Source organism: Gekko japonicus, unplaced genomic scaffold (assembly GCF_001447785.1).
Source record: "Gekko japonicus isolate JY-2015 unplaced genomic scaffold, Gekko_japonicus_V1.1 scaffold558, whole genome shotgun sequence".
NCBI lineage: Eukaryota > Metazoa > Chordata > Lepidosauria > Squamata > Gekkonidae > Gekko > Gekko japonicus.
Window position 1 is genome coordinate 292,603 of NW_015170908.1, and position 21,478 is coordinate 314,080.

The following is a 21,478-nucleotide window of genomic DNA, read 5'->3' on the forward strand; positions in this document are numbered from 1 at the left end:
GGATGAGGGAATATCAGCATTTCCCTGGAGCAGATGATGCTGAATAGTCAAAATACGCCATCTGTGAAATACCATGTTGAACACCTAGAGCACTTTAGTCAATAACTTGTTAAAAATGTTTTGTACTGTTGGGATTTTAAATGGTTTTAATTATGTTTTATATTGGCGTTGCCTCCATGTAAGCCGCCCTGAGCCCGCATTGTGGGGAGGGCGGGGTATAAATTGAATAAAATAAATAAATAAATAAATAAAATAAGCTGAGTTAGTGTGAGCTAGCTCACAGTTTGTTAGCCTCTAGCTCACACATTTTTGTCTTAGCTCAGTAAGGATGGCTTTAGAGCAAACTGATTTATGCAGCAGCCAAATCGCTCGCTCACAACTTTAATGCTAGTAGCTCACAATGTAGAATTTTTGCTCACAAGACTCCACAGCTTAGAGGGAGCATTTCTCAGAGGGTGTCTGTTGTGGAGGGGGGAAGGGAAGGGAGTTTGTAAGCCACTCTGAGACTCCTTCAGGTAGTGAAGGGTGGGGTATAAATCCAGTCTCTTCTTCTTTTTCTTAAATGAGCCCTTTTCAGGTGTTCTAAGGGGGTAGAGTGATCATACAGGGGGGCAACATAACTGCAACACCTCTACCACTACCCGACCTACCTATGGTCACTGGAATGGACACATACAGATATGTATGCAACTATATATGCATACATGTAGAGATGTACAGGTTTGTCTCTTTAATTTTCAGTGTTCTTCAGTTTTTAATCACTGGTGTTTCCGATTTGTTTGTTTCATTTACAGCCTTTCAGTGCCCATTGTACACCACTGGCATTCCCCGGTGCAAAAGTGGACATCATGAGTAACACAGCGATTGGCAAAAATAAACAGTAATCATGCTGTTGAATTTTGTGCCTAAAGTCTGGAAAAGAGAAGGAAGCTGTGGCTCAGTGGCAGACCATCTCCTTGGCATGCAGAAGGTGCCAGGTTCAATCCCCGGCATCTCCAGTAAGGATGAGATAAAAGGTGATGTGAAAGACCTCCGCCTGAGACCCTGGAGAGCCACTGCCAGTCTGAGTAGACAATACTGACCATGACGGACCAAAGGCCTGATTCAGTGTAAAAGCAATGTGTTCAAAGCAATGGCAGAAACTGGGATTTTCAAGTGGAAAGAGTATGCTCATGAGATTTGGCAAATGTCCCCATGGTTCGGGGTCTCTTTGGTAGGTTTGCCAAAACCTCAAGAGGAAAAAAACCCCGTCCTGTGTGGAAACGGGCAGTAGAAGTTTTCATGGCATGCGGGCAAACGACGTCACCTGGCAAATAATATCCACGTAAGCCTAGCAGTTCGAAAGCAAGACATTGCAAGTAGATAAATAGGTACCACTTCGGTGGGAAGGTAACAGCGTTCCGTGCGCCTTGGTGTTTAGTCATGCCGGCCACATGACCACGGAAACGTCTTCGGACAGCGCTGGCTCTTCGGCTTTGAAACGGAGATGAGCACCGCAACCCAGGCTGTTTTCAACTGTACTCTCCAGGCAACTGGGGCGTCTGAAAAAGCCCGTGGACACGTGCTCCAATTAGAACTGCCCACTCTAGGCTGGGAAATACCTGGAGATTTAGGGGATAGAGCCTGGGGAGGAAGTGGGTGGGAAGGGGAGGGGCCCTATAATGCCATAGAGTCCGCCCTCCAAAGCAGCCATCTTCTCCGGGGGAACTGGTTTCTGCAGTCTGGAGCAGTGTTCCCTCTAAGCTGAGTTAGTATGAGCTAGCTCACAGGTTTTTAGCCTCCGGCTCACACATTTTTGTGTTTGCTCAGGAAGGATGGCTCCAGAGCAAACTAATTTATGCATTAGTCAAATCGCCCGCTCACAACTTTAGTGCCAGTTGCTCACAAAGTAGCATTTTTGCTCACAAGGCTCTGCAGCTTAGAGGGAGCATTGGTCTGGAGATCAGTTATAATTCCAGGAGATCTCCAGGCTTCAGCTGGCAACCCGAGCTCCAATTAATGTCCAGCAACTTTCTGTAGCAATCCCGTTTTCTCTCCTCCGTATATCTGAATTCTGCCCCCAAAGAACATCTGGAAAGTGCCATTGAATCTATTGTGCCACTGAGTCTGGCAAAGCAAAGGACCGCGCCACTTCCCATCTGCTCCAGCCATTCCTGTTTACCCCACCAGGTCCCCATTTCCTGGCCCATGTTAAATGGTTCTTCTGCCTCCTCTGTTGCTTCTTTCCCCTCTTGTTAAAAATGTCATGTGTGTGACTTGCTAGCCTGAGTCATTCTTCACCTCCCACAGTCTCTTACAAGTGTGGGACACCACTTGCCCGTCACGCATCCAAACCGATGCGCATGAACAATAAGGTGCCAAGCATTGCACAGCCTCCTGTTCTGCACGCTGCAGCTCTTGAGGTAGAGTCTGACTGTGACTGATGAAGCCATTGGAGGGCTATTGTGTTTTGCTTTGTTTTTTTTCCTAACACATCTTTGAAGACGCATCACTCTTCTTGGCTCCCCAGAGCCAGTTTGATGTAGTGCTTGGGAGAACCAGGTTTGATTCCCCACTCCTCCACATGCAGCTGCTGGTGTGACCTTGGGTCAGTCACAAGTTATCTCAGAGCTGTTCTCTCACGATCAGTTCACGAAAGAGCTCCCTCAGCCCTGCCTACCTCCCAAGGGTGTCTGTTGTGGGGAGAGGAAGGGAAAGGGGATTGTAAACTGCTCTGAGACTCCTTTGGGTAGTAAAGGGCGGGGTATAAATCCAATCTCCTCCTCCTTCTCCTCCTCCTTCTCCTCCTCCTCCTCCTCTTCTTCTTCTGCCAATGGAACTCAGTCTGCTTTCACACACACATTGGACAATGCACTTTCAATGGACTTCAGCAATCATTTGCAACTGGATTTTCCTGTGTAAAACAGGAAAATCCAGCTGTAAATGTTTGCTAGTGCACTGAAGCTTTATCCAATATGTGTGAAAGTACCCTTAGTGCCTAGTGCTGTGGTGGCTCAAGTGGTTAAGACGCTGAACTGCAGGCTGTGGAAGGTTGGTAGTCTAGCAGTTCGAGACCAGGGTGCTGCATGACAGAGTGAGCTCCCGTCTCTAGTTCCAGCTCCTGCCAACCTAGCAGTTCGAAAGCAAGAAATTGCAAGTAGATAAATAGGGACCACTTCGGTGGGAAGGTAACAGCGTTCCGTGCGCCTTGGTGTTTAGTCATGCCGGCCACATGACCACGGAAACGTCTTCGGACAGCGCTGGCTCTTCGGCTTGGAAACGGAGATGAGCACCGCAACCCTAGAGTCGGATTTGACTGGCTTTCGAGCAAGGGAACCTTTACCTTTACCCTTAGTGAACACAAAGCAGACAGAGTAGAATCTTTGATCTCAGGTAGGGAGGCCAGCCTCCAGGGAGGACCTGGGGACCCTCCAGAATCACAGCTCATCTCCAGACTACAGAGATCAGTTCCCCTGGAGGAAATGGATGCTTTGGAAGGTGAACTCTGTGGCGTTGTGCCCCATTGAGGTCCCTGTCCTCCCCAGGCTCCAACCCCAAATCTCCTGGCGTTCCCCAAAACCTGGATCTGGCAACCCTACCCTCCCAATCCCTGTCAGCGGCCAGGGGGGACCTGGAAACCCTAAACCCAGAAGAGGGGATTACAGTTGAATCTCCATCATTGTAATCCTTGCAACGCTGGAGGACATGACCTTGCTTCTAGAAAAGTAGCATGCCCGGTAAAAGCCAATGCTAAACAATTCTCCGTGCTCATTTTCTATAAGTAAAGGGCATTCCTTTTTTTCCCCTTGGGGGTGTAATAACAGGAGACGCTGATCGTGAGATCTCTTTCTTCTCCCTTTGGTGCTCGGATGCAATAGATACAGAAAAAAACGACTCCTGAATTAGCCCAGCTGGAGTAATCCAAACCTCTCCCGAGCTGGCACAGCAATAAAAACATCCGCTTGTCAGATTTTACAGCTAACTGCAACTGAGCAGGGCCACCACCCCCTATATAGGGGGTGGTGGCAGGGCGTGTATGACTGGGCACGCTCAGTAGCAGCAACTGAAGCTTTTTGCCCTTTTGTTGCCCACAGTAGGCGTCAGATTTAACCACAGTGGTGGTGTTGTTTTTCAATTGTGATCCAAATAAATCCAAAGTAGGTAGAAGAGGGCGAGGGACTGGTAGTGTGCTATTTTATGCCCAACAAAGAAAGAACTTGCAGATAGAGTGAGCACAATATTATGGGGGGGGGGGTGTCTGCAGTTCTGTAAACAATTGTTGTTGTTCAGTCGCACAGTCGAGTCCAACTCTTCGCGACCCCATGGACCATCTCTCGCCAGGCCCTCCTGTCTTCCGCCGTCCTCTGAAGTTGGCTCAATTTCATGTTCGTTGCATCGATGACACTGTCTAATTTATTTAGATCTTTTTACTCAGGTTTCCTCCCTGCTGGAGACCCAAAGCATCTGGAAGTATCATTTTCCTCTCCTCCATTTTATTCTCACAACAACAACCCTGTGAGTTTGGTTAGGCGGAGGGAGAGGGACTGGCCCCAGGTCACTCAGAGTATAGATAGGGTGGCCAGTTCCAGGTTGGGAAATACCTAGAGATTTTTTGGGGGGTGGGGAACTGGAAGAGGGTGGGGTTCAGGGGGGACAAGGACCTCCGTGGGGTACAATGCCGTAAGAGTCCACTCTTCCCAAGTGGTCATTTTCTCCAGGTGGTCTGTCACCTGGAGAGCGGTTGTGATCACAGAGATCTCCAGCTACTGCCTGGAGGTTGGCAACCCGACCTGGAAAGCTCCCATGGCAGAGTGAGGATGTGACTACTGGGCCAGTCACTGGTTCAGTCAGCCTAGCCTACTTCACAGGATTGTTGTGCTAAGGTTAAAATGCGGGAAGGGAGAATGATGTCGAAAGCCAGTCTGGGCCTCCATTGGGGAGAAAAGCAGGTATGAATATTGAAATAAGTACAGTGCGACCCAGTTTGAAACCTTTGTCAGGAACACGCTGTTGCGTTTACAACCCCCAGAACTCAGGGGTCCAAGATCCCAAAGAGTGATTAACACTTGGAATTCACTGCCACAGGAAGTGGTGGCGGCTACAAGCATGGACGGCTTCAAAAGGGAATTAGATAAGCATATGGAGCAGAGGTCCATCGGTGCCTATTAGCCACAAGGTATAGATAGGGACTCTGGGGCAAGTGATGCTCTGTCTTCTTGGTGCTTGGGGGGGGGGTCAACAGTGGGAGGGCTTCTAATGTCCTGGCCCCACTGGTGGACCTCCTGATGGCACTGGTATTTTTGGCCACTGTGTGACACAGAGTGTTGGACTGGATGGGCCTTTGGCCTGATCCAACATTGGCGTCTCTTATGTTCTTATGTTCTTATCCCCTGCCCCATAACCAAATCAAAACTCAGCTTAGGGATTAAATGTCTCAGAGGCTACAGCTGGGGAAAGGGAAGATTTCCAGTTGTAAGAGGAGATCTACAGGGCTGAAAAGATGTGCTAAACTGTCATTAATCTGGTCAGAGCCTATTGCTGGGAAACCTTCTGGTAAGTATCTGGAAGCGAGAGATCAGTTAAGCAGAAGGCTGCCAACCTCCAGGTAGGACCTGGAGATCTCCCAGGATTACAGCTCATCTCCAGACTACAGAGATAAGCTCCCCTGGAGGAAAACGGCTGCTTTGGAGGGTGGCCTGTATGGCATTGTGCCCTATTGAAGTCCCTCCCCTTCCCAAACCCTGACCTCCCAAGGCTCCATTGCCCCAAACCTCCAGAAATTTCTCTGCCCAGAGTCGGCAGCTCTAAGAGCAATTTGTGGTTAAACCAGCCTGGGTTGAGAGGTTCGTTTTTGGGAATCCCTCTCCATGAATGTCTGGAAAACTGGGAAATAGTTTATGCAATCAGATTAGAAGCTGCTGCTCAGAGTAAAGTGCAAAGATAGAAGGAGGATAGGGCAAGGAGCGGTTGGTCTGAGGAAATAAGGTAAGGTATAAATGTCTTCAGGCCTGACCTGGATAGCCCAGGCTAGCCCAGCCTGTTGTATCTTGGAAGCTAAGCAGGGTCAGTCCTGGTTAGTATTTGGATGGGAGACCGCCAAGGAAGCCCAGGGTCTCTACACAGAGGCTGTCAGAGGCAAACCACCTCTGAACATCCCTTGCCTTAAAAAACTCTACAGATTCACCATAAATAGGCTGCAAATTGAGAGCAAAAATTGTTTTCAATCCAAAACTGATGATAGATAGACAGACAGAAGATAGGTAGGTAGATGATAGTAGATGGATGATAGATAGATAGGTAGATCAGACAGACAGACAGACAGATCGATAATTTAGAAAATCTATATGTTGCCTCTCCAGAGGCCTGCTTAAGCTGGTAGCGAGAACGACAGTCAAACAGATTGACGGGTATCAGAAGCTCACCAGCTAGCAAGGCATGAATATTGAGTCCTCGGTCTTGATCCGAAGGGCTGCACACATCCATCATGTAGGCATGACTGGGGTTGTCAGCAGAATCTGCACAGAAATCCATCAGGATGACTCCGCAGATGGTGAGTGCAATCCCCCACTTGTGGTTATTCACAGTGTCAGTCAGAGCGGTACGATATCTCTGCCGTTCAGCATCAGAGAGAGTCCCAGCAAGGCCCCTGCAAGGAAGGAATCCAGTCAGGCCAGATGGAAAATCAATAATCCTGTGCTGCTCACCCTAAGCATGGCTGGTCACCTATAGTGCAGCTACCAGTGGACCTTCTCAGTCTTCCATCCATAAACACCTGCTTTGTTTAAGCAGAAAATTATATCAGCATGGAGAGGGCAATACTAGAATCTTTTCTATTTCTTTTCTCTTTGGGGGTTGCAATTATTTTTTTTCCCCAAATAAAAATACTAGAATTGTTCACCCTGGTGTGCTAGTTTTCTACTTGCAGGGTATTTTTTCAGACATGGAATCTTTCAAAAAATTGCAGCCCCCTCACCTGTAGTCTGAGGTGGCAGTGCCCTTTCCTCTCTCTCAAAATGCCCCACCTCCTTCTGCTGACTGTGTCAATCAAACTTCAGTGCATGACCAAGAGGAGGCAGTCGAAAACTCATGTATCTGGAGTTAGACTGTCGCTCAGCTGGAGGAAAAACAGATCCTGCTGGGTAAGCAAATCTGCTGTCGCACGGAGCCCATGGAATGAATTGCTCAGGCCGGTGCCGTGCCATCATCTTCCAGAGCCTGACTAAGAAAGTGTCTACTCTCCGTAGGAGCCAGGGTTACAGAGACCCTTGTATCCATGCCATGATTACAATCGGCCTCACTAGTGCCCCAGAAGGTGGTGGAGCTATAAAGACCTTCAGTAGCCTTCTGGATATTGCTGGAGCTACACCTCTTTCCGCCCAGCTTTGCGTGCCTTGTCTCAGACCTGGTTCCCTGACTGGACAGCTCAAGGGTCCAGAAGTCATGACCTTGATCCTGCTCCTCACTTGCTGGACAGCTTCCTTTCTCACAACTAGAGGGTAGGACCTCTAGCTTCACAACTTTAGTACTGGCCAGAAGAAGACACCAAGAGGGCAGCCCGGATCCTCTGAGGAATTGAGTTGCTAGCTGGACCTCTTGCTTCCCTAGAAGACCTAGTTAGGAGACTCCCTGAGAGGAGAGAGCCGAAAGAATATGGGACTCCAGGTCAGACAATGGCTCTTTTTTCATTGCTACCCAGGGGAGGGTCTTGGAGTAAACTGTGGGGCCGCACCAGGACACAAGGCTCAGCTGAGGAGCAAGATTTGAATCCAGCATCATTTTAAAGATTTCCAGAAATACCTGGATGTCTTTCAAGGTTTTGTCAGATATCTGACGAAGGGAGCTTTGACTCTCCACAGATGTCAGATGTCTGCAGGGCCTGTAAGGCTGAGATGTTCTGCCAGGCTTTTGGCTGAAGGCAACAATGGCTCTTTCCTTGGCTGGGACCCTCCACTCCTTCCCCTTCTCTGAATTGTTGTTATGAGTTCCCACTCCCCCTGCCGAGAAACTGGCCTGGTAGTCCAGAGTTGGGGTAGAACATTTCCAGGACACCATCATCATGGACTTTTTATGTGGGTCTTTAGTGTTATTAAATTGTCTGTAGAATTTTCATGTTTTACATGTTTTTATGGCATTGTGCCCCCATGTGTAGGGCAAAATAACAACAACAACAACAACAACGAGGAGGAGGAGGAGGGGGAGGAGGAGGAGGACTCCAAGGTGCTACTAGATTTGTACCTTGCTCCTCTACTGCAGGCCCATATGGCCATCAGTGCTCCCTCTAAGCTGTGGAGTCCTGTGAGCAAAACTTCTACTTTGTGAGCTACCGGCATTAAAGTTCTGAGCAGGTGATTTGGCTGCTGCATCAATTCGTTTGCTCTGGAACCTCCTTCCTGAACTAGGACAAAAAAGTGTGTTGTTGTTGTTGTTCAGTCGCACTGTCGAGTCCGACTCGTTGCGACCACATGGACCAGATCACGCCAGGCCTTCCTATCTTCCGCCGTCCTCTGAAGTTTGCTCAATTTCATGTGTGAGCCGGAGGCTAAAAAGCTGTGAGCTAGCTCACACTAACTCAGCTTAGAGGGAACGCTGACGGCCACCCACCTGAAATCGAACTCTGCAGCATGTTGAAGCAACATCTTTGCTACTCTGGAGCTGTCCATGGTCCTGTACCTCCTACTGGTTCTCTTGGAGGTGAACCTCCGGCTGTTCCCTTTCAGATGGCACATGGGGGGTTTCACATGACTGAATGCTTCTACTTTCAAATGACTCATTCTCCACTCACTCAAACAAAACTATGTCTGGTTGAAGGGTTCTAGCTAGCCTGGCTTTTGTTTTGACAGCAACAATCCGTGGGCAGGGATTATTCTCTTTTGTATGGAGGAATGTTCAGTCGCCTAATATCTGAAGTGGTGCAACCTGCATGCAGGTTGGCTACCTTGGTAAGAACTCCTGTCTTTGCTACTTGTAGCCTCCTATTCTGTAGCAACTCGGTCTCCGCTCTGGCTTGAGATTTCTGGTTATGGCCTATTGCATGTCCTCACTTCCCACATACTATTAGCCAATCCTTGGAAGACTTTGGAGCCTGCCAAAACCACCCATTGTCCGAACCAACAGTGGCCAAGAAAGATAAAGGGCCTATGCAATTACCTGAAGAACTGATGTGGGGCAAGACCCAGGTTGAGCTATTTTTAGGGCAGCCTGCACAGGTCAAACTGCCTTGGCAGAGTGAAGGTTAAAAACAACATTACCAATAGCCAGGACCAGGATGAAGGGCCGCCTTCTGCCAAAGGGGGAAGTGCACCTGTCGCTCCAGGCTCCCAGCAGGGGCTGCAGCAGGAAACCTGAAATGAGAGAAAGCAATGGAATGAACACCAACATTCACCATGCTCCGGTTGGGGAGAGTTTGGAATAAGTTAGCAAGGGGAGGCCTAAGTCTCACTGAAGTGGCCAGTCCATGCCTGGCCTGAACCACTTCAGATATGGGGTGGGGTGTTGCAGGAATGAATGTCCCTCCATACCAACTAAATCCCCGTACACAGAAATCTAGCTTGTCAGGGAAATGCTGAGGTTAGAATTATTTTTCTTTGAAACGCTTGTTTTCTGTGTCAAGATACCTGTTGTATGGAAGCCTCACACTTTCCCTAACATGCAGTTATCTATCTGCAAGGAATATTTTTTCAATATATATTCAATCACAGGAGCTCCAGACTATATAGTTCAATGGGCACATCCCAAGTACAGAGAGTTGTACAAGCCTACCCCAAAGAGAATGAACAGTGCAATCCTGAGAACACTTTCCTGGGAGTAAGCTCCATTGAAGTAGGATTCTGAATGGGCAGGCTTAAGATGGATTTTCCAGGGGAACTTCTTGCTGACAGTTGGACTTTTAATGGCAGAACCAGAAGGACACCACCAGGAAATATGAAACAGGAGAAGAGATGCAAATTTCACAGTGGTACTGAATTCTTATGGACTGCAGCTCATGAGTACAGTGTGCTGGCGCTAAGAATCAGAAGGCCTGTGGCTCAGTGGTAGAGCATCTGCTCTTCATGCAGAAGGTTCCGGGTTCAGTTCCTGGTGTCTCCAGTTCAAAAGGATGACGTAGCAGATGATGTGAAAGATCTCTACCAGGGATGCTGGAAGCCAGCTGCCAGTCTGAGTAGCCAAGACTGCTCTCGATGGACCAATAGTCTGACTTGGTATAAGGCAGCAATACACATTCATAAGGAGCCATAGTTCTGGGGCAGAGCACACATTGTATATGCAGAAATTTGTAAGAATGCAAGAACATAAGAAAAGCCCTGCTGGATCAGATCAGTGGTCCATCTAGTCCAGCACCCTGTCTCACGCAGTGGCCAGACAGTTCCTCTGGAGGGCCAGCAACAGGGCATAGAGGCCAAGGCCTTCATAAGAGCATCAAAAGAGCCCTGCTGGATCAGACCAGTGGTCCATCTAGTCCAGCATCCTGTCTCATACAGTGACCAACTATTCCTCTGGAGATCCAACAACAGGGCGTAGAGGCCGAGGCCTTCATTAGAACATCAGAAGAGCCCAGCTGGATCAGACCAGTGGTCCATGTAGCCCAGCAGCACCCTGTCTCACACAGTGGCCAACTATTCCTCTGGAGATCCAACAACAGGACATATAGGCAAAGTTGTTCCCCTGATGTTGCCTCCTGGCACTGGTATGCAGAGGTTTACTGCCTCTGCACATGGAAGTTCCATTTGGTCACCGCAGCTAGTAGCCACTGATAGACCTGTCTTCCATGTATCTACCTAACCTCCTTGTAAAGCTGTATGTGCCTGTGGCCATCACTACATCCTCTGGCAGTGAATTCCACATTTTAACCACTTGCTGTGTGAGGAAGTATTTCCTTTTGTCTGCCCTGACTCTACTGCTCATCAGACTCCTTAGATGCTCTCAAGTTCTAGTATTTTGGGTTCAGTTCCCAGCATCTCCAGATAACGAATTTCAGGTCATAGTGCTGAGAAAAACTCTGTAACTCTGGGACATTCTAAGCCCTTCTGCCTGAGAACGGTTACATGGAGATAACATGGACTGATCGTCTATGGCAGCTTCATTGGAAGGGCCAGAATTCAAAGGTAAAAATCCACACCTGGTATGTGGAAGGTGCTCAATTCAATCGCCAGCATCTCCAGTACAGTAATAAATGTTAGGAAAAGTTCTCTATGCCCAATATCACAGAGAACCACTGCCAGTCAGAGTAGACAACACCATGTCAGACTCAGCATACAGCAGCTTCGTAATGAAGAGGAGAAGAGATTGGATTTATACCCCACCCTTCACTACCCAAAGGAGTCTCAGAGTGGCTTGCAATCGCCTTCCCTTCCCCTCCCCACAACAGACACCCTGTGAGGTGGGTGGGGCTGAGAGAGCTCTCTCAAGAACTGTCCTTGAGAGAACAGCTCTGAAAGAGCTTATGACTGACCCAAGGTCACACCAGCAGCTGCCTGTGGAGGAATGGGGAATCAAACCCGGTTCTCCCAGATTAGAGTCCGTGCTCCTAACCACTACATCAAACTGGCTCTCAGCTGGTGTCATTTGTCTAAATCAAGTCAGCTGCAATGTACTTGAGTCTCACCAATTTCCCTAGGCCTTATGGGCAAATAACAGAACAACCTACCTAGAATTGGGCTGATGAACCAGACCATCCCATAGAGCTGGTCCGGCAAGCCCATCTGAAGCAACACCGGGGTCACGTAGGCGGTCTCCATGGCGTAGCTGAACTCAATCCCAAAAAGGATGAATCCATTGAACAACAGTTCCAGAAAGGACCTCTGCGGGTGGAGCTCCCCAAAGTGAATCCGATTGATGGGGCAGGGGGTATTGGGCGGAGGGGGAGGGGATGGCCGGATCTGTTTCCGCCTCTTTGGGTGCCGCTTAAAGTTGTTGGCCCGATGGCTGATGTGGCGAGTGATGGAGCCAGCGTAGCCTGTCACTTGTGACCGCCACAGTTCCTGAGCAGAAAGGCTAGGGAAGAGCACATCGCTGGAAGGGGTGGTCATAGCGGGAGGGATCATTGCGGATTTTCCTATGAGGAAAGAAACACAGTTCAGAATCGTTTGTGGTTTCTAATACTGCAGGAACATGGTAACAACTTCAGGCTTCGTCTAGGTGTGTAGCGGAGAATAGCAAAGAGAGCTGGACCCTTTTCATTCGGCAATACTGCTTTTGATTAGGAAGTCCCCACAAGTGGAAAACTATTGTATCAGGGATAAAGGTTCTAGCAATGCTTTCTACCTGCATAGTTATTTTCTGCTTGCAATTAGTATTCCCTCTAAGCTGAGTTGGGAGCTGCGGTGGCTCAAGTGGTTAAGACGCTGAACTGCAGGCTGTGGAAGGTCGGTAGTTCAGCAGTTCAAGACCCGGGTGCTGCATGACAGAGTGAGCTCCCGTCTCTAGTTCCAGCTCCTGCCAACCTAGCAGTTCGAAAGCAAGAAATTGCAAGTAGATAAATAGGTACCATTTCAGTGGGAAGGTAACAGCGTTCCATGCGCCTTGGTGTTTAGTCATGCCGGCCACATGACCACGGAAACATCTTCGGACAGTGCTGGCTCTTCGGCTTTGAAACGGAGATGAGCACCGCAACCCTGGAGTCGGATTCAACTGGCTTTCGAGCAAGGGAACCTTTACCTTTACCTAAGCTGAGTTAAGGTGAGCCAGCTCACAGTTTTTTAGCCTCTGGCCCACACATTTTTGTCTTAGCTCAGGAAGGATGGCTCCAGAGCAAACTAATTGATGCAGGAGCCAAATGGCTCGCTCACAACTTTAATGCCGGTAGCTGACAAAGTAGAATTTTTTGCTCACAAGACGCCACAGCTTAGAGGGAACAATGCTTGCAATTATGGATTTTTTTGAAAAAACCCACAGGGAAACATTAAACATTGTGATCCTCCACCTGAATTGGTACAGCCCTGTCTGCCAACTCATGACTGTACCACCTAAAAAAAACAAAAACAGGGAAACATTAAACATTGTGATTCTCCACCTGAAGTGGTACAGTCCTGTCTGCCAACTCATGACTGTACCACCTCACCCAACCTGTTGCATGTGTTGAACTGCTTCTAAGGGTGTACTGGTACCATCAGAAGAATAGGTGGCATAGTTTTACCTCAGCTTTAGGCTGTCTCTGTGTGTGGGGAGATTGTATGTTTGAATGCCACCCACCCACAATCAACAACCAAAGACAACAAATGATAAACCTGTATTGTATTCTCTCTGCAGTCGGGTAAGCTGAACCTCAAGAATACAGGAGATCCTGTTAAAACGAAACAGTGAAAAGCTAAATCTGAAATACCTGCCGTTTTTAATAGCATGCCTTAATATTTTTAAAGTCCCTGGTGCTTGTCAATCATGCCCGAACTTTTGCACTCATCGGTGGAAACACTGGAAGGCAGAGACCTGGTCTACGCCCAATGGAGTAATGAGCTGCCATGTGATACTGTGCATGTCTATTTTTTTAGTGTTTGGATGGTTTTACGTTTGCCCGTCACTTCTCTCTGTTTATCGTCAGATTTATTTCGTTTGGAGAGGTGCAGACATGTTCATAAATACCTCCCCCCCAAAAAAAAAGATTGCCTGCACTTTTTTCTTGTAATCAAAGGGACTGCCATCTCACTTCGCTTTTAAACATCGGGAAATCTAGGCAATAGGGCTGCGAACGTGATGGACCCCTTGGAGCTGTGGCCTTAACCCATCACTCTAGTCTCATGGAAATCCTCCGTCATGGCCCCTCGCGCTGGGAAGGCAAAACTCCCCAGCGTGTGCTCTCGGAGACACACTCACCCTTCCCCTCTTCCCCCCCCTCCCCACCATTCACAGGCTAAACCGAAAGGCCAGGTCACCCCTCCCTTCCAGCACCTCCTCTGAAGCATCACCTGCTCGCCTGCATCCCTGCCCAGAGGGCCTGGTTGGTACCCGGGATGCTGCCTGGTACCAGGTGCTTAGCAAGCAGCCAGCAGCCATTCCGCGGGAAGCGGGGGCTTACCTGTCCTATGACAGATGCTGGAGCATCCTTCTCTCTTCGCCAGCCTTGTCGTTCTCCCCGGGCGAGCGGATTCCCTGCGGCAGGTTCGTGGGAGCTCTCCTTCCGCAGCTGCCTGGCTCTCCCCCCCCCTTCCCTCCCCTCCCCTCCCTCGCACAGGGCGTCTGCGTTCTGGCTGGGGAGGAGGCTGGCGGGGTGATGTCACCAGGCATCTTGGCTCTCCGCTTTCTCCCCAGCTCTGCAGCAGCAGCACCCGCCTTCTCTCTCCACCTCTGCCACCCTGCCTTAAAGCGGCAGGCTGACTCGGCAGCAGTGCGCGGAGATGAGCCGAAAGAGATCTGTGGCTAGGGACGCCAGGACGGCTCCAGAGTCCGTGGAGGGAGATAGAAGGTCTCTGCAGGTGAAAATTGCACAGGTATGCTGGGGGGTTGGGGGGACACTTTGCTGGGGAGCGGGGAAGGGTGTTGCTGGGGGTGCCGCCCGGCTGGTGTCTGGATTCTCTGACAGAGCCGCATTCAGAGCTGTCCCCCAGCAAGAGCGGACTGGACATTTAACTCACCGGGAGAATTCCCGGAGGACGGATGCCCTGGAGGGCCACTGGCAGGCGGCAGCAAGCTCAGCCAAGTGGCCCCTGTGGTGCCGGCAAGGTCTGCTGGGCTCAGGCGTGGGCTGGGGGAACAACAGAGATAGTTGTAGGCTCACCTAACAGAGAAGCCAGTGTTGGATCAGGCCAATGGCCCCTCCAGTCCAACACTCCGTGGCCAAAAATACCAGGTGCCATCAGGAGGTCCAGCAGTGGGGCCAGGACACTAGAAGCCCTCCCACTGTTGCCCGCAACCCAAACACCAAGAACACAGAGCATCCCTTGCCCCAGACAGAGTGTTCCATCTATACCTTGCAGCTAATAGCTACTGATGGACCTCTGCCCCCTATGTTTAGTCCAAAGGACCTCAAGCATGGTAACTGGTTGGTTATTTAAAGTACTTATTTTGTGTTGCATCTAGTGTGACATTGCTCAAGGCCTGTAGGCTAAATCAGCAGTATCATTAAAGTAAGTCAAGTTTTACAAAGGTGCCCCATTCCTCACCCCACCCCGTTGCAAACTGGCTGAGGTCTGAGGATGCTATGGCCCTATTTGGAAATTTTGCAGCCCCTCCTGCGAGGAAGGTGGGCCACAGCCCCACCCCACCTCGCCCTTGTGGTCATGACCAGGACCATGCCCCATGACACACGGAACTGGTCTCAAGAAATATGTTACACACATTAAGATTCGGACTTGCTTTGTTCTTTAGAAAGTGGAACCAGGAGGGATGTGGGAAGATGCTGAGTTGAGCCATTTACAAGCACTGAGACAGATCAGTATGCTTCAGAGTCTCCGTCTCTGTCTCTGTCTCCGTCTGTCTGTCTGTCTGTCTGTCTGTCTGTCTGTCTGTCCGTCTGTCTCTCTCTTTCCCCCAGTTCGCTTTCAGCTTCTACTGTGTCCTGCTCAGAAATATGCTGTGTCCCTGCTGTGCTACTCTGATAATGATGACAGTCCTTCACATAACACCCCTGGAACTCACTGCCACAAGATGTAGAAACAACCATCAACTTAAGTCAATGAAGAAAAAAAGGATTAGATGTCTTTGTGGAAGACGAGTCTGTTAATGACTAATGGCTTTGATGGAACCTTGCCGTGCCATCAACTTAAGTTAATGAAGAAAAAAAGGATTACGGTAGATGTTTTTGTGGAAGACGAGTCTGTTAATGACTAATGGCTTTGATGGAACCTTGCCGTACAGAAGCAGTATAGTGGATGTTGGGGACAAACCACAAGGCCCATCTACCCCCTTCATGCCCTGTTTGCGGAACAACCTGGATGTTTGTGTCCGGAACAGAATGCGGGACAAGATGGGCCCTACTTTTACCCAAGAAGACTGCTGTGACGCTCAGCACAGTGCAAGAAACCGTCTAATAATGGATTGAAGTCTTAGAGCCAAATGACATGAATGGCAAAATCAAACAGCAGATTCCTTCTCAGACTGAACCATTTTGGGCTGCAGGAGGGACACCCTTCTTAAAAAACGTACCTGCACATTATAAACAACAACAACCCTTTACCTTCCCACTTGTAGAAACCTAGCACATTCTGAGAATGTTGCACAGAACAGACTTTATCCCCTTTCAGCAGATTCCTTCTCAGACTGAACCACTTTGGGCTGCAGGAGGGACACCCTTCTTAAAAAACATACCTGCACATTAAAAAAACAACCCTTTACCTCCCCGCTTGTAGAAACCTAGCATGTTCTGAGCATGTTGCACAGAACAGACTTTATCCCCTTTCTTCTTGTGAGTGGGTTGCTTCCAAGCATGCAAATAGATGTGAGGCAAGAATGGGGACTGGTGCAAAGACTGCTGATGTCACCAGGTTAGTAAATGGCTTCTTAAAGTGAGGGGGAGCCGTGATTTTCTCGCTGCTTCTAGGGAGAAGGAATACCAGTTTTCCTTCTTGTGCAAGAACATTGACCTGGATAGCCTGGGCTAGCCCGATCCCGACACATCTCGGAAGCTAAGCAGCATTGGTCTTGACTAGTATTTGGAAGGGCAACCTCCAAGGAATACCGGGGTCATGATGCAGAGGCAGGCAATGGCAAAACCACCTCTGAATATCTCTTGTCTTAAAAATAAGTCTAGCTCGCCACCTAGTGATGCATAATGGTAAAGAGCTAGAACTTCTGACTTCCAGACAATCTTAGGATCTCCTGGCTATTCTACACACAATGCCATATGATAATTAATTAATTCCTTACACATCCAGGGGAATGGATGAGTGAGGAAGCAATTTATCTCCAGGCCAGTTTGGCCAGGAATCCTGGAGGGTTTTTTTGGTCAACTTCTGTGCATGGAACAGAGGTTACTGGGGGTGTGTGGGGGGGATGCATTTGTGATTTTCCTGACTTGTGCAGGGGGTTGGACTAGATGACCTTGGAGGTCCCTTCCAACGCTATGATTCTAATTAATTCCTTATGCAAGAGAGCAGAACCTTTCCACCAGCCTCTCCCCCAAAACATTCTGGAGATCGTAGGACCTGCAGGGACAACAGCCATATTGGACGGAGGCTGTAATAAAGGAGAGGCATTGGAGTGGAAATATTGTCTGGATCCAACCCAGACCTTTCCCATCCACACAGGCAATGATGCTCAGAAGGAGAGAGTGAACCGCTAGGAAGACTTGCAGAGGCAGGGGGCATAGTTTCTCGGAAACATGTTCTTTTTGCTTCCACAAGGGGGAACAAGCTGGCCTTCCCCAAGTTCCCACCAGCAGCTCCTTTCTGCTTGGAGCAGCAGTTCACCTTCTGGAGTGCCAGCTGCCAAGGAAAGGAATCTCTGGGTTTTTGCTAACGAAAAGTTCTCACTGGAAGGGGAATGGGAATCACAGCACCGGCAGTGGCTGTGGACGCGTTGGCGATGGCGTTAGGGGCCTCCGGCCTTCTGCTCCTCGTCCTGTGTGCCGGATCAGATTGCTGGAGGGTAAGAATTAACTTTCTCTTGATCAAATGTGTTGCATCCCACCCCGCTTCCAAGGAGCTAACACCAGTGTCGATGGGTCTGTCACAACAACCTTGCAGGGTACGCTAGTCCAAGGGGGAGTAACTGAGCCAGAACCACCTCAAAGCTTCATGGCGGGATGGAGATTGGGACTGAGCTCTGGCCAGTCCAAGTCCAACACTCTGACCCTTGTGCTGCGTCGTTCAGAACCCGAAAACCTTCAAAGCTCAGATCCTGGCAACCAGGAAAGAGCTGTACAGGGATCAGAACAGTGCTGGATTTGGATTTAGGGGCAAGCACCCTAGGGGCTGTGGTGGCTCAGAGGTTAAGACGCTGAGCTGCAGACCGGAAGGTCTGTAGTTCGGCAGTTCGAGACCCGAGTGCCGTGTGGCGGAGTGAGCTCCCGTCTCTGGCCCCAGCTCCTGCTAACCTAGCAGTTTGAAAGCAAGAAATTGCAAGTAGATAAATAGGTACCACTTCGGTGGGAAGGTAACAGGGTTCTGTGTGCCTCGGCGTTTAGTCATGCCGGCCACACGACCACGAAAATGTCTTTGAACAGCACTGGCTCTTCGGCTTGGAAACAGAGATTAGCACCGCCCCCTAGAGTCGGATTCGACTGGCTTTCGAGCAAGGGAAACCTTTACCTTTACCTTTTTACCCTAGGGGCCCTGGGCTTGTGAGGGGCCTCCAGATGTCTACCAAAACTATCCACTATGTATTTCAAACAGTTCTTTTTGGCTTGCACAGCTGATAAGTACAGCTGTAACACTATTTAACACTGGTCCACCCAATACTGGTGCACGGATCAATTACCTGATCTTTCAGTTATTCTTAAAATTTAAGTATTCTCAAACTTTAAATCCTTTTCTAAGGGTGGAGGCAACAAATGTGCTATCGTTTGCCAATGCTCAGCATGTGCGAACGCTGATTGACAGATCCTAGTGGGCAGACTGATTATCATGCCGTGGGGATAAATCATGCATACAAAGGGGGGTATCAAAGTAATGAAATGTGAGAGAAAGACAATTTAAAAAGAACCAAAAGTTGAACAAATGCAGATGCTTCTCAATGGAGGAGGCATAATTTTGCCTTGGGCCAGTTTGGTGTAGTGGTTAAGTGTGCGGACTCTAATCTGGGAGAACTGGGTTTGATTCCCCACGCCTCCACTTGCAGCTGCTGATGTGACCTTGGGTCAGTCACAAGCTCTGGCACAGCTGTTCCTGAAAGAGCAGTTTGTGTCAGAGTTCTCTCAGCCCCACCTACCTCACAGGGTGTCTGTTGTGGGGAGAGGAAGGGAAAGGAGTTTGTAAACCGCTCTGAGACTCCAAGTGAAGGGTGGGGTATAAATCCAATCTCTTCTCTTCTCTTCTAAACTGGGATTTTGAAGAGACACGCAAAGTCAGCTGCATCCCTCATCCAGAGTTCTTGATTCTATGGGGAGGGGGGGGGGTTGTGACAGGTAACAGGGTGTGGAAGGCCACAGAGATGATGCCAAGTGGTTCTCAACCGTGGGTCTGGAGCCTGAATTGCAACAATTCAGAGTTTGCCCTGGTAAACATGTACACCTTGGTAGATAACCAGCACCCGATCAAGGCGATGTGTCTTTTACATCATCAGGTAGACCAGCCTGTTTCCCCACATTTCTTAACCTTGAATCCCCTTTGGTTTTCAAACAAATCTTATCCCTTCTCCTTTTTCCTCTGAGGAGAAATGGATGATAAGAACCAAAGAAAGACTCGGGTTGAGCAGATGAAAAAAAAAGAGAAAATGATGCCGTTGCCACAGGAACGCTAAGCCCTGAGAAATATATCGGTGGCAATAAACGCCAGCGGCATTTGGTGTGCTAGAGGAAAGGTCAAAACTCTTTCTGACAACTTGAAAAAGAGAGGAACCAGTTCAGTTTATTCTGGGCGTGTTTTTCACACACACAAATTTTGTTTATCACACCGTTCAGGCAAAGTTGTCAGTGCCGGGCTACGGTCGGCCTTCCTGACTGGGAGGTTTGCCATATTTTCAAGTTGGGCTTCAAATAACTTAATGGACACTCTCCTCATAACTAATAAAAACTTTTAGAACCCTCTTGCCCAAGACCAAGGATCAATGTGCTTTCTAACATTTCATGAACTGTGAGGTTTGGGATCGGGCAAGCTGAGTAAAACCAGTTAATGTTGAAGTTCGGAAGCTTCCTTCTGCTTTTCACACGCTGTTTCCTCAGAGAAATAACAATGGCTCTTGAAGCATCCAACTGTGCTCACTTGTGAAAGCGGAATTTTCAAAGTCACATAAGCATTTTTTTTAAAAAAAAAACCTTAAGGATGTGGTTGCCAGCTTCCAGGTGGGGCCTGGGGATCTCCTGCTTTTACAACTGATGTCCAGATGACAGAGATCAGTTCCCCTGGAGAAAATGACTGCTTTGGAGGGTGGACTTTATGGCGTTATACCCCCAAAATCTATGCCTCCACCCCCCAAATCTCTAGGTATTTTCTCCATCCAGAGCTGGCAACCATACAAGTTAAGGGGGTCACTGGTTGGAACATCCAGGGAGCAGCATTTGAGAAACTTCTACCTTTTAGAAGGTTATCAGTCACTTTTAAAACCAGTGAAGTTTAAGTCTAAAAAAAAGCCCAAAACTGTCTTTCTTAAAATGGAAATGTTATAAATTAAAAAGCTTGAAAATATACTCCAGATGTGGTGGTGGGACAGGAAGTTAGTGTTTGTTGACCCATTCCTAAGTAATGCATTTCCCTTGTGCAGCAAGACGCCAAGGATCCTCTGTCTTCCGTGGGCTTGAGTGTCCGGTGCCGGGGCCTATGGAGTGAGTGCATATTTGATAACGTAGCCAACTTCTGGACATGTGATATTCCTATCTCCTATCTCAGTGAACACCCCGGTAAGGAAAATGTGTCTGTGTGATTTGGGCGGGCGGCTGATTGTACTCATATCTGTATCTGGGATGGGATCTCCAGTTCAGATTGGAGTTTCAGGATCAGACCTTGAAATACAACAAGCAAACAACTGTGCTGTATTGACCAGACAAAACCAGGAGGCCAAGCTGTTCGTATTCATATCAGGAATTTCAGGAAGGGGCCATTGCCTGCTCTGGGAGGTGGAGTTTGGGAAGGGGAAGAGACCACAGCAGGATATAATGTCAGAGTCCACCTTCCAAAGCAGACAGTCTCCAGGGGAAGTGATCTCTGTCATCTGGAGACCATTTGTAATTCCGTGATCTCCAGCCATGAACTGGAGGTTAACAACAAACATGACATACACGGATGAATACCAATAAAAGGGGGAAATCCTCTGTATAATTAAACCTCCAAAAATACATAAAGACATTAAGTATAATGTTTACAAAGTATTTACATAATTAGCAATACACACAAAACAATCTCAATACAGATCTTGGAATTCATATAAATAAATTGTGCAAATAGGGGAAGATCCAGGTTCATTAGTTACAGAACAAAGGATTCAAATGTAAATTGCAAATTCAAAAGCCCGTTCAATACACCAATAGTACTTTTGAATTTGTAATTTACATTTAGCTGGAACGGAACTTGCAGAGCTGCTATGTGAACAGCACTGGAAGTCTTCAGGAACAGAGGATTCTACTCGCCTGAAGTACTATTGGTGTATCGAGTGGACTTTTGAATTTGCAATTTACATTTGGATCCTTTGTTCTGTGTGATTCATGAAATTTTCCCTATTTGCACAATTTATTTATATGAATTTCAAGATTTGTACTGAGATTTGTGTGTGTTTCCTGGCTATGTAAATAATTTGCAAGCATCCTATTGAGTGCCTTTGATATTTTGGGAGGTTAATCATATGGAGGATTTCCCCCCCTTTTTTTGTATTCATGATATGGAGGTTGGCAGCCCTATTTCTATCCCATTAGGGAATGCTTAGTATTTGGATTTCAACTATTTGCACAAAAAAGAAAAGGGCAAGCAACAAGGACAAAAAC

General features: G+C 48.3%; 2 protein-coding genes across 2 annotated transcripts in view; one reads left to right on the forward strand and one right to left on the reverse strand.

The window, feature by feature from the left end:
• SLC45A1 (solute carrier family 45 member 1) overlaps window positions 1-14,048 on the reverse strand; it is a 25,123-nt gene extending 11,075 nt beyond the window's left edge. The window contains 5 exon segments of the mRNA XM_015418671.1: window positions 6,402-6,581; window positions 6,584-6,625; window positions 9,228-9,320; window positions 11,624-12,031; window positions 13,988-14,048. Of these exon segments, the coding sequence (XP_015274157.1) occupies window positions 6,402-6,581; window positions 6,584-6,625; window positions 9,228-9,320; window positions 11,624-12,020 (712 nt within the window). The 5' untranslated portion in view covers window positions 12,021-12,031; window positions 13,988-14,048.
• Window positions 14,049-17,430: 3,382 nt separating this feature from the next.
• The window catches only part of LOC107116686 (claudin-16-like), a 10,044-nt gene continuing 5,996 nt past the window's right edge, over window positions 17,431-21,478 (forward strand). Inside the window, exons 1-2 of the mRNA XM_015418655.1 lie at window positions 17,431-17,493; window positions 20,266-20,401. Coding sequence (XP_015274141.1) covers window positions 17,431-17,493; window positions 20,266-20,401 — 199 coding nt within the window. The remainder of the gene's footprint in view (window positions 17,494-20,265; window positions 20,402-21,478) is intronic.